This window comes from Silurus aristotelis, assembly GCF_946808225.1.
Source record: "Silurus aristotelis genome assembly, chromosome: 17".
Taxonomy (NCBI): Eukaryota; Metazoa; Chordata; class Actinopteri; order Siluriformes; family Siluridae; genus Silurus; species Silurus aristotelis.
In genome coordinates this window covers 13,786,741-13,798,835 of record NC_139590.1, presented here as the reverse complement: position 1 = coordinate 13,798,835, position 12,095 = coordinate 13,786,741, and the positions used below count along the sequence as shown (strand labels likewise).

Here is a 12,095-nt window from a genome sequence, read left to right as displayed (position 1 = left end):
AAAATATAAAACGCAACTATAAATGAATAAAAAGTATTTGCCATTCTTAAATACAACAGATGTATAGGTGAAAGAGGAATAAAACTATTTTCCTGTATCAGCATGCTGTTTAATTCATTTTTTAACTTACAGTTCATGCTTTTCATAGTCAACAACAATTATCTGTAAATTGTCAAATATATTCTGTGGTGTTTGGTACATTCTTTAGTACATGAACAGATGTTAAGCTTGGTATTGAATTATTTTAAAGAATGTCCCATGCAGTTTCATTAACAGCTTTAGGTATAGCATTTATATGCTTAATAATAGGTCGTAAAATCGCTCATTACAGTAGCTTTGCAATTTCAGCTGCAATTCTAGTATTTTTAGGTTCGGTGCTAATTGTCAAAGTTTTCCATCTTCCAATAATGACTTAGTCCTCTAGTCCTAGTTTCATGTGCTCACACAAGATTATTACAATCTCATGCATTTTTGCACTTGCTTGCTGAATTCCAAAAGAACGTGCAAAGCAGTGCAGCACATCTGTAACTCTGTGTAGGAATATTGCTATGATCTCTCTTTGGATGGGATTTACTAATATGGACATAAAAACATAGCAATTTTATGCTGTAGTGAAATCCAGTCTGCACCTGATCTTTCACTTAAGGTGCCATCAGCCCAGATGTCATCTTCCATCTAATCAGGAATTCTTGTAAAAGAGCCAGTTCACATGACCCCAGTTAGCTCTCCAGTGCATTTTTTTTTTATCTTATTCTATTGTGTATTCTGTGGTGCAGACTTCCCTGGCCTAATCTTACTGTGGATTCTCTCTTTAAACTTTTCACGTTGAAAGATCTTATGTACAGACTAACATCTGAGCGCTCCCCTATTTAAAAATGCTTCCACGTGGAGAACCTAGAACTTTTCACCATTTAAGGAACGTCTTTTTTTTTTTTTTTCTAACAATCTATGTAGGCAAAAATAATACATTAATTTAAGCTCGGTTAAGTCCAGCTCGGTTTTATCCGCCTTAAATGCTTTGCATATGGCCCAATTCTGTAATCTCTTTTTGTACATATTTCTGGCCACAAGCTTCAGGTACTTGAAGGCTGCAATCTTTATTCTTGTATTCACACTTCCAAAACACTTTCTTTTATGTCCAACAGAAAAACATCTTAAAGCAATCTGGTGACAAGAGGACGTTTTTTAGAGTAAGCTATTGTCACTCAATTGAAGAATGTTCATGGAATGACATTTTTACTCTTCGCCAACACACTACAGGAAATAATCTCTGGTGTCAGCCTGTTTCTGTGAAAGTAGGTTTTTTGTTACCCCATTTCGAAGTTCGATTTTCCTGCGTGACGGCACAGGATTTGGTTCACGGGTTAATAACTAAGCAAGGAAAACACCACACTGCTGGACTCTGGCCCCCTATGACAAGTTTTGAAACCTTGGCCCAAGTCCGTATAAAATTCCCAAAAACGTACTTTATAGAAACTTCCTTAAAAACATGAACTCTGGTTAATCTGTGCTGTGTTGCATCAGGTTGTGTTTGTGCATGTGAACAAAAGTGTTGCAGGGAGGAATTTATTATTCCAGGCACATAGTTTGTTTTAGCAATTATAATACAAATGTAATGGAAACAATCTATCAAATTTTACACACTTCCAAAAGCCATGCAATACTGGAGTGGTGTACGTTACATTCTTCGCGTCATGTTGTACTGCACCTGTAGATTTTTAGCTTGATTTAAAGCCTCGCGGCTAAATAATTTGTCCACCCGTTAAACATCTTTTTATGCATCTGTGGTGCAAAAGACAGAAAAAAAGAGAAAGAACAAAACACTGAAGTTGACAGGTTTGACTATTGTCCTTTCATGGGTGTCCTTCTATTAAGCTGGATAGGATTCGCAGATGTTAGTGAGTGTCCTCAGCTTCGCTGTGCTTGGTTAGTACCATATCATCCTTGTGGAAACTTCTTTTTCTTTTATGTTTGGTATTAGATCCACTGAGCCAGACCTAATGTCTATCCATCAGCCACAATAGTGGATATGCAGGGCTATTTTAAACCAAACCGAGGCATCATAAATATTTTGGAATTGTTTTCATTTTTTTAACGATAGTTTTCTTTTTTTCAATTGCTAAAAACAGAATGTCATGCAAGGTGAACAGGAAGTTGCTACACTCAAAAAAACAAACAAACAAAAAAGATTTGGAGTGATAAGCAGGGACAGCCCATGCCAGAAAAACAAACACACAATTATTAAAAAATCTGCCTTAAATTAGAAACTAATATTCTGGCTTGGTGGATGGTTGTTTTACAGTTTGCGTGGTCTTGCAGGATGAAGTTTATATTTGTAAAAAAGTGGGAAAGAAATGAGTGAATAAAAAAAAATTATAAAAAAAAGCAGTGATGCGTGGGCGTCTTAGTCAGAGTACTGGTATCCGTCAATCTGCATGTCCTGGCCGTTGTCCATGTAGTCTTCTTCGTAAGTGCAGTACTTTTTGTCGTACACCTGGCGTGGGAGCCCGTAGACAGTCATGCCTGACTGCGATGCCATCTTGTTAGTACCCATCTGCAGTGACACGATGGAACTGTCACAGTTTTCCATGTCCAGCTTCTTATCAAAGATCTGTCGCTTGGTGCCCGGTGCTGTCATACCAGACTGAGTAGCAAGAAGAAAAATAAAAGAGCGAGCTTATAATACAGTTAATACTTGTTAGTTTAGGCCTGAAAACGATATGGCCAAAAGTATATGGACACATGACCATAACGCCCATATGTGGGGCTCCTCTAAACTGCTGCTACAGAATGTGAAAGGGCACAATTTTATAGAATTTGGCCAACACTTGTTCCAGAAAGGCATGGCTCCTGTGCACAAAATCCTTTGTGACTGAATGAGCACAGATACTCAAAGTCTTGTGCAAAGCCTTCTAAGAAGATTAAAGGCAGCAACATGTGGAACAACTCCATATTTGGTATGGGATTTCCAATATGGTCAGGTGTCCACATACTTGTGTATATAAAGGTTTCAACAATGTCTCCTGTTTATCCGAAGAAGAAAGTTTTACAATTTGCCATGTGGTCTGAACACTGAAGTTGAATAAGTCCACAAAGGTTCAAAATACCAATGTGTAAGTCACAATAAGTGTGTAAAACACTGTAGAAAACTGGGTGATTTTTTATAATAAGATGAAGCAGTGATATTATACTTTATAATCACCTGATTGGCTCCTTTGTTAGTTCCCATCTGCAGACTGATTGTTGACTGGTCCATTGGATTCTCCATGCCAGCTTTTGGGTCATAGAGGTGACGTCTTGTGCCATATGATGTCATCCCCTTCTGGCTTGCAAACTTGTTGGTCCCCATCTATAAGTGCCAAATTGGAAAACAACAAAAAAAGCATATGCTCAGCATGTTCACCCGTATGCTCTGTGCTCTATTCTCTGAGCTGCTGTATCGTGTTTTTGTGGGTTCTACTAAAACACATTCCCATTGGTCTTTTCAGAAACCCTGCAAACAAGAGAATATGAAGCTCTTATTTTTTGCTAAAAGACAAAAGATAAGACTCAAAAACTCAAACTGACCTGAAGGCCGATAACGTTGCGCCCCTCCTTCAGTTTCTCAGGGGCGAATCTGCGCTGCTGCTTCTCTGCATATTTCACTCCAATGTCAGATTTTGTATGGATACCTTTGGATTTTGCCTGCACACAAAAACGAGTGAAATATATAAAGGGAGCAATTCATGATCTGTATTGCAAAATGCTAAATCCACTAAATGATATTAAATTGTTGGTAGTCCTTTTTTATACAAAGTAAGCTATTGTTTAGCTTAACATGAAACAATATTTTGGGAAATTTTCCATGCACAAATTCTAGATTCTAGAATATAGAAACAATAAATATACATATTTATAATAAAAATATATAATAAAAATAAATATACCGATTTATAAATTGATGTATTTTAGCAAACAAACGTTCAGGCATATATGAGATGATCAAGTCAGTTGGCAAAAGTTTTTACGTCTTCTGCAAAGATCGAAGTTTCGAATAACGCAAATATTGCAGTGGTTGTGAGTGCATAAATAAATCAACAACAGTGAAATTTACATTTGTACACATTCAGCTCTATCTACAAACAGAGGTACTTTAGCTACAGCTAAAGATACAAAGTATTAGTAAACGATTGCTGTAGTGTGGTATAGTGAGGTGTAGTGTGGTATAGTTTCTCATGCCTTAAAACATTTTATTTAGAGATTTAGACAAATTTGGGATTGTTACTTGAGAAGCTTTTTGAAAGACATCATGGTTATTGCTTGACCTTTCAGAGATGCTGCCAAAATGTATCTCACAAGACAAAGGTTTAAAAAAGAATGTAATTATTGCAGAATCTCTTTAATACTAATTATATGTGCAAAAAGAAATATGCAATGTGATCTCTGCTTTCTAATTTTTTTTACCACAAGATCACAAGAAAAATTAATTGTAGTCTTGAGAAAATAACTTATCTTGAATTCACAAGCAAAATAAGTCATGCTGCTGAGACAACAAGACAGAAAAAATAAATGACTCATAACTTTTCTAGATTTCCATAAATGACTCTTTATAGTTGCTGTAATGTTAGTGCTAAAGGGAATGTCCTTCTTGTAGCCATTACACACCATGGAATGGAATCTAAATAAATGAATAAAAAGTATTATTTATGTTCTTCAATAAATAAATAAAATGTAACCAATGTGATACGGAAAAATTTAAACATATTGGAATATAACAACTACTACTCCATTGAGTTTTTACTGTAAAGTCTGGTTTCATCTGGTCTTTCCATTATTTTGTCTACCTCACATAAACATTAGCAACAACTCGAGCAAGAAATGGACGCATTCAGGAAGTCACTGTCTCACATGCACAAAAGTACTTATACAAATAAAGCTATTATTAGCTGCAAAAAACTACCCAAAAAAAAAAGCCCTTCAGTTTAGAGAGCTCTAAAACGCCTGGATTTGTTTGGGTCACGTGAACCTCGATGGTCACGAAAAAAATGTGTTACACACTTGCAATCTGCAGCACTAGCTATGAGATCATACTTTACTCTTTTCCCACAAGCACACGGTCTGCATAAAGAGCGATTGTGGAGTGGTGCATCTAATTCATCATTGTGGAAAAATGTTTCAAAATGTGCACGTTGACAGGAACTAAATTAGCATGAAACTTCTTTACACACGGAGGAAACATATGTCCAAAACTACTTACTATTAACTAAGTATTAAACTACTAATGACTAAATATACTCAGGAATTCTCGTAGTCCACTCACCATCCCAGCTAGTGTGATCAGAGTGCTCTGAACCTGCGTGTGGTTGGAGTTCTCAAACAGGTCGTTTGCCTCGAAGATGTCGTGCGGCCTCAGACCGTAATCCTGAATGGCTCGGACAAAATTGCCTATGTTTTCCAGCTGCAAAAAAAAAAAAAAAAAAAAAAAGAAAAAAACACAACTGTCTGTGAACGCTGTATTCAATTATAAAAATAGATCAGTTCCACAACACATTGTGTTCAAATCTGGAATAAATGAGCTGTATCCTCTTTATTTTATGGAAAAAGAAACTGCACAGCATGTGCCACAATCAGATCTGGTTCTCAACAGATGGAAAACAAATAATACACTAATTGTCTATTTTCCCACAAAGACAACACAATACATTAGACAGGACAGAACAAAAAATGAGCTTCAGACAAAACAAAAAACAAATGAGATGAAAAACCAGACAGATTAGCAAGGAAAGCAAAAAAGAATATGAAATCTAGAATATCTCAGAATTCCACTTTTATACAAAGCTTCTTTCAATATCACATGTATTTAAAGCATATATCAGACTTTATCACTAATATACAGTAAATTGAGATAATTATATGCTTAATATAATAAAACAAACTGAGAATATGGACTTTGTAGGACTGAATAACATTCACATGAAATGTATTAAATTCATTGTTTATTTTTTCATACTAATGCCACAATGCCATCTATCAAAAACTGATCTTTCAGTCAGATTGCTCACATACCACAATGTACATGTGGGTACATATCAGTACATGGTGCTAATTCTGTGGAGCCAGCGTTGCAAAGGCCTGGATTAGAGTTTCAAGGCTCCAGGGTTCCTGTGGTTGATCCTGAACTCAGATTACTGTCTGCATGAAGTTTTGCTTGTTATCCACAGAACTGTGCTGGTTTACTAGAGGTTCTCTATCTTCCACTCACCACCCAAAAAAACAAACTGCCTCTAGGTGTGAATGTGCACAAATGATGTACTATGGCAGACTGACAGCCTATCCTATGTATAATTCTGTTTTAACTCACAATAATCCCAAGCAGTATAAAGTAGCTACTTAAGATAAATGAAAAAATGTATACTGGTGGGATATTGTTAGATGGCTAATGACTGTGTGGACCTTAAACATGGCTATACTACCAGCTAGTACATTTATGGCATTTTGAAGACACCCCTTATAACTTACACGTATTTCATATAAACAACTTAGCATTTGAGGGTCTTGCTTAAGGGCTCAGCAGCAGAAGAGGTTAATGTTTGGTTTTTAACTCACAACCTTTCAATTAGAAGCCCAACGCCTTCACTGAGATAACACTTACACGAGATAACACTCATCTGAAATAACAGCAGGAACTATTCAAATACACTGATGTCTATCTTATTTTATTTTATTGTAAACTATTTTCAACGTATAAATTAAAAGTGTTGTAAACAATTAAACGTAAATGGTCTTAAGGGGATAGACACACACACACACACACACACACACACACACACACACACACACACACACACACACACACACACACATATATATATATATATATATATAAACTTTTGTTTAATGTTTGATGGCTTTTTAATGTTTGATTTGTTTGCTATTGAACAGGTGAAATGCAGCATACTTTTTGTAGCTCTTAAAACATTTATAAATCACTAATGTACACTGGAGCATTATCATGCTCGAACAGGTTTCGGACCCTTACTTTCAGTAAAGGGAAATTGCAATGCTGCAGCATATAAAGACATTCTTGACAACTGTGAAAAAAGAGCCATATATGGGTGTGATGGTCAGGTGTCCACAAACTTTGGGCTGTATACTGTATATTCTGATCATTTTAAACTACACCATAATACACATTGAGTAGTCACTACTCACTACTAGAGCAACCATAATTATCATAGAGTACTTTATAGGTCATGGAGTACTTTATAGGTTAGAATATATTAGGTTGTAGATGAACAAACGTCCTCAGTTGCAGATTTGAGCCTGTGTTAGAGAATTCTACAACACTTGCACTTGCTTTAAATGATTATTATTAATAGTTTTACAGGAGAATGAATAGGTTTAGTGTATTCAGCAGCAACCTTGTGTAATATAATCTCTGTAGAAAACTATTATACACTCACAGAAAAGCAGAGAGTATGCTTTTTTTTGGAAAGGAAATTTACCTGATGCCAGTTTTGAGTGGAATTGTTGATCTTTTTCACAGAACCGGGCTGAAGGGCGTTGATGAGTCTGATTGAAAAAAAAAGAACATGACAGATTTATATGTATATATTTTTCTATCATGGCATTACAATAAATGATTGTTTCGTCTGTAACAGTGAATAATGATCAACTAATAACTGGAAGTTGATTGCTCTTTAATAAAGATCATGTATAATTAGTGATATGATTAAGCTTTTTTTTTATAGAAGATGTTTATTTAATTACTACATCTTCTTGACTCCACCATAGAACACCAACTGGTAATTCACATTTCTACAGCGTATCTATGTAAGTTATTGTTAAAAAAAGACAGGCATGTGCTGTCCTGACAAATGTTACTCACTCGCACAGGATGACTCCATCTTTAAGGCCCTCCATGAAATTGTCTGGAACTTTGCGACCTGTAAGCTCATGGAGCCAATGCCTTAGCTCCTCCTCCTTCTGAGGGTCATACTTCTGTGCTAGCTGAAAGTCAAATGCAATACAACGGTCAATGTAGCTCTTTTGAATGCTTTTCTATTAAAAAAAATGTTTAAAGACACCAGGCACCGAGTCTCACTGAAAATTTACCTTAGTTTCATGTTGTTATTAATGACTTATTACATCAGAGCTAGAAGTATGCAATAAATGTTTCATTTGCTCAAACACCATGAACACTATTTAACATACAGCCCTTTAATTATAGCAAACAGTTGATTAAAGTCACTAAAACACAGAACATTATCACACCAGCCACCAGGATGATGTATTTTATGAACCAAAAGATATTGTTACAAATCCGTGTTAAACCTAAAACGTCGGGATCTTCCACACTTCACACGACTACCACAAAAACCATCACCCATCGTCTTCTTTTATGGAAAAGTGCTTTATTTCTAAGACATGAAAAATTAATTTACACAATAGTGTTTAACCATATTGATTTTTATAGTAATCACAGTTTATAAACCAATATCCCATCAAGACATTTCGGTCCATAAATATCCACAAATGTCAACACAATAAATGTCTGTCTATAAATGATTGTCTTTTTTTTTTTTTTTTAAACTCTGCTCAGTGCTTCTTGAAACATCAGCCATGAGAGATGAGATGAGAGATATGAAAAAAATATCCTGCATTAACAACTTCAAAATGTATTTTTGTGTCATGTTCCTCCTTTTTGGAAATGTTTGTGCTCCCTGTGTCTGACAGCTAAAAGAGAAAAAAGAGAGTAAGCAGAGAAAGGAAGTGTGCCAACCATAACACTGATTTCAAAGCAGCAGGGGTTTGCTTGGCTTCCACTCCAGAACACCAAACTTGGGAGAAACATACCTCTCTCTCTCTCTCTCTCTCTCTCTCTCTCTCTCTCTCTCTCTCTCTCTCTCACACACACACACTCTCTCACACAAACACACACACCATTTCTCTTTCTCTCATTCTTTTATATTCATACAAACACATTTCTCTGTCACACCACACACAGCTGTCTATCCATCATCTACTGTCTATCTCACTATCTCTCTCTCTATTCCTCTCTATCTCTCTATCTATACTTCCAAGCTCTGCTGTCCTTTTAAAGTGAAACACTTACACATGCTAACCACGTCTGTTTATGGGATGCAAGACGGACAGCGGTCGTCCCTGGCCAAGGAATTCCGCTCAGGCCTTCATTTGTTGTTTTTCTCCCTCACTGTGGACATGAGGAATGTGATCAAAACCGGCCTCTCTCCTGTGTTTTTCTCTTTCTGAACGGTGTGCATGCTGTTACGGCTTATTTGAATCGAGGACTGTTAAACTATCAGTCAGAAGAAGTTGTAAATGTGCTTAGGAAAAGCGTCCTCTGGCAACTTGTTTTTCTGAGTTCTGAAGAAATGATGGTCCAAAAATCAGCAAATGCTCATTTGAGTTTAGGGTTTTTCAAAAGCTTCTTTGTGGTGTCACATCTCCCCTTTCTTAGGCTAGGCTGTTCAGCAGCGCTCCACCTAAATCACGAACTGTTTACAATACGCCACTTTCCTGAGGCTGTGGACTCAGGGAGAGCTCTGTTCTTTCCTTATTTGGGGAATAGAAAGTCACAGCCTGTCACTCAAATGGTCACAGAGACTTAATACCATAGATAAACCCAACATCCACTGGGCCAGTCATTAAAATTGGCTTAAACACCTGGAGCATGCTGGGAAATATGCTAATGTGTACCCTGAATGCTTACCTCATCACAGGTTCTGCAAGCTTCCTTTTTTTTTAATATATTTATGTTATAGCCTTCTAAGACACATGTCATTATAGTTTGATCTCCAGACATTATGGCATACCACAGAAAATATAAATACAAAAAATATTAAGTGTAACTCTTGACCTGACTATTTGACACGTGTGTGTGTGTGTGTGTGTGTGTGTGTGTGTGTGTGTGTGTGTGTGTGTGTGTGTGGGTGTGTGTGTGTGTGTGTGTGTGTGTGGTGCATGAGCAAGCCATGGCTCATAAATGATCACTACATATGCCAGTTTAGTCCCAGACCTTTAGGAGTCTGTTGATTCTGCCTATTCATGTCTAATGATGATGACATTGACTAATGAATTTTGTGCTGCTTGTGAGGCTTGTCAAATGACATCTAGGTGTTCATTATTTCAGGAACACACACTCTAACCTGTGCAGAAAACAAGCCAAATTATAAATTTTTGGCTTCGAGTGGTATAATATAACTGTAAACAAGCACCATTCATTTAGCCACAGAACTAAAAAATGCATCGACTTGAGGGTTTCGTCAGACAGTTCAATGTTTATAACTATTTTTTAAATAGTTAAAAACTAAAGGCTTCCTTTGAGTCAACTGAGTTAAATAGTAGAAGAATACTACCGGGGGTTTTGCTTGTATTGCATCTTACATGATTTAAACTATAACATTAGCGGTCCAACTATGCACTTGATGACACCAGACCAGTGACAAGGAAAGGTACTTCTGAGTGCACACACACCTACTGACAATTGTTGACACCTAATAATAATAATAATGATAACTACAAACTCAATAAAAAATATTTTAAATAAAACCATTTAAAACACAATCTTTTGAAGGCCCCGGTCAATGTGAGGACGTCTGATGTTATTCTACTTTTTCGAGTATATCAGCGATCCAATTATGCACTTGGCAGCATAACGATACCTTTATTTCTGAGTGCACATACAAGTGTATTTTAATAAAAACAACAAACACACTCTTTTAAATGACAGGTCACTATGAGGACATATGTCATTATACTAAATTGTGAGGACATTTAGTCCTTTTAAGTCCACACAAAGGCACGTGTCAGAACACAAAGATGCACACATGGGGCACTCTTTTGTTTTGTTTTACACATATGCTCAGTATAAACTAAGCCTGTCCTGAAGACAGAGTCACAGCGCCAATGTTTTGGATCTCTGGCGTGTAAAAGCCCAAGCAGCCATCGCGTCCTGGTTTAAAGCGCCAGTGCGGCTTGCGCGCTCCCGACACACACAGAGACGCGTCCCCTTACCTTGCTTTTCACCTCCGCTGAAAGTCCAAAAGCTGGCCCGCTTCTGAAATGCTGTGACATTTTTTTTAATTTATGTAGATTTTTTTAGGTGGTGAAAAAAATGTGTCAATTTGGGGTCAGTTAAAAAAAAAACTTTGAAGATCAGTTTTGATCCTGCTCCTGCAGATATAGGTGGTAAAATTTGAGCACGGTGCTGATGTTGGGGGGAAACTGCGTCCTCGGTTACTATCCGTTTTCTTCCCGCATCAGGAGAAGCGTCACAACGCCACACTTTTCCCCCAATCTTTTTTAAACTCTTCCCGTCTGCGCGTGTCCGTCGCGTGCGCTGATTGGCCAGGGCCGTCGTCCAATCCGCGTGTTACGTCTTCCTCCCGATGATGTCAGCTACATGGCATTAAAACTCGGCCGATGTCATTTTTTCCGCCCTGAATAGAATTTACGGATGCCCCTTATTTGTCTTCAAATATGCTGCTCTCGTACTTCTGTTTACATAAGCTGCTTTAGACAGGAGCACCGATCACAGAAAAAAAGACAAAAGATATTTTGTTTGCTTTGGCAGACACACACGAGTAAAATCAGCATCCTTACACCCTAAAAATAAAGTGTGCTTAATGGAAATATCCACTCTCAAAAATTTGCATATTAATCTTTATAATTAAAATAACAATTTTTTAAATAATCCCAGATTTATTCAGGAATTAATTTCTAAAATGAATTCTTTCACAGTCTATTTTCACGTTTGGTCCCGGGTTTTCTACATGTCCCACAATGTCTTTTGTCCACCTGTAGATAATAGCTTTATTCTTGTTCATCCACTATCGAAAGAGAGCAATGAAGTAACACATTTTCTCTTTGAGTCATCTCAGATCTCTTAACTAATCATCTGCACAACATCTCAACCAGATAAAGTTCCAAAGCTTCAACCTGAATGCTAATACTGGTATCAACATTAGCATCAACATTGCCCCTCATCACTAACTAGCCACATTTTGCTGCTAATGTCTTTGTCAATCACTATGTCAATGTTGGATTTCTCATTACTAAGGTTAAACAGCACTAAAAAATTGCGAGTGATTTTC

At 36.9% G+C, this 12,095-nt stretch overlaps 1 protein-coding gene across 1 annotated transcript; it reads right to left on the bottom strand.

Moving 5' to 3' along the window:
• Positions 1-1,552: 1,552 nt before the first annotated feature.
• cnn1b (calponin 1, basic, smooth muscle, b) lies at positions 1,553-11,322 on the bottom strand. The gene is made up of 7 exons (XM_083565959.1): positions 11,017-11,322; positions 7,868-7,989; positions 7,485-7,551; positions 5,300-5,437; positions 3,568-3,684; positions 3,203-3,349; positions 1,553-2,644 (listed from the first exon to the last, which is right to left on the bottom strand). Exons 1-7 carry the CDS (start codon positions 11,074-11,076, stop codon positions 2,405-2,407), a joined length of 891 nt encoding a protein of 296 aa, XP_083422085.1. The 5' UTR covers positions 11,077-11,322; the 3' UTR covers positions 1,553-2,404.
• Between the last annotated feature and the right edge of the window lie 773 nt (positions 11,323-12,095).

What these genes read in the sequence shown, in the direction of transcription:
- cnn1b (XM_083565959.1), bottom strand. Translation starts at nt 11,076, where the DNA reads ATGTCACAGCATTTCAGAAGCGGGCCAGCTTTTGGACTTTCAGCGGAG. An exon ending in CAGCGGAGGTGAAAAGCAAG is followed by an intron (nt 7,990 to 11,016) that starts GTAAGGGGACGC and finishes TTTGACTTTCAG; the next exon opens with CTAGCACAGAAGTATGACCC. An exon ending in CTAACAAAGGAGCCAATCAG is followed by an intron (nt 2,645 to 3,202) that starts GTGATTATAAAG and finishes CTTGCTACTCAG; the next exon opens with TCTGGTATGACAGCACCGGG.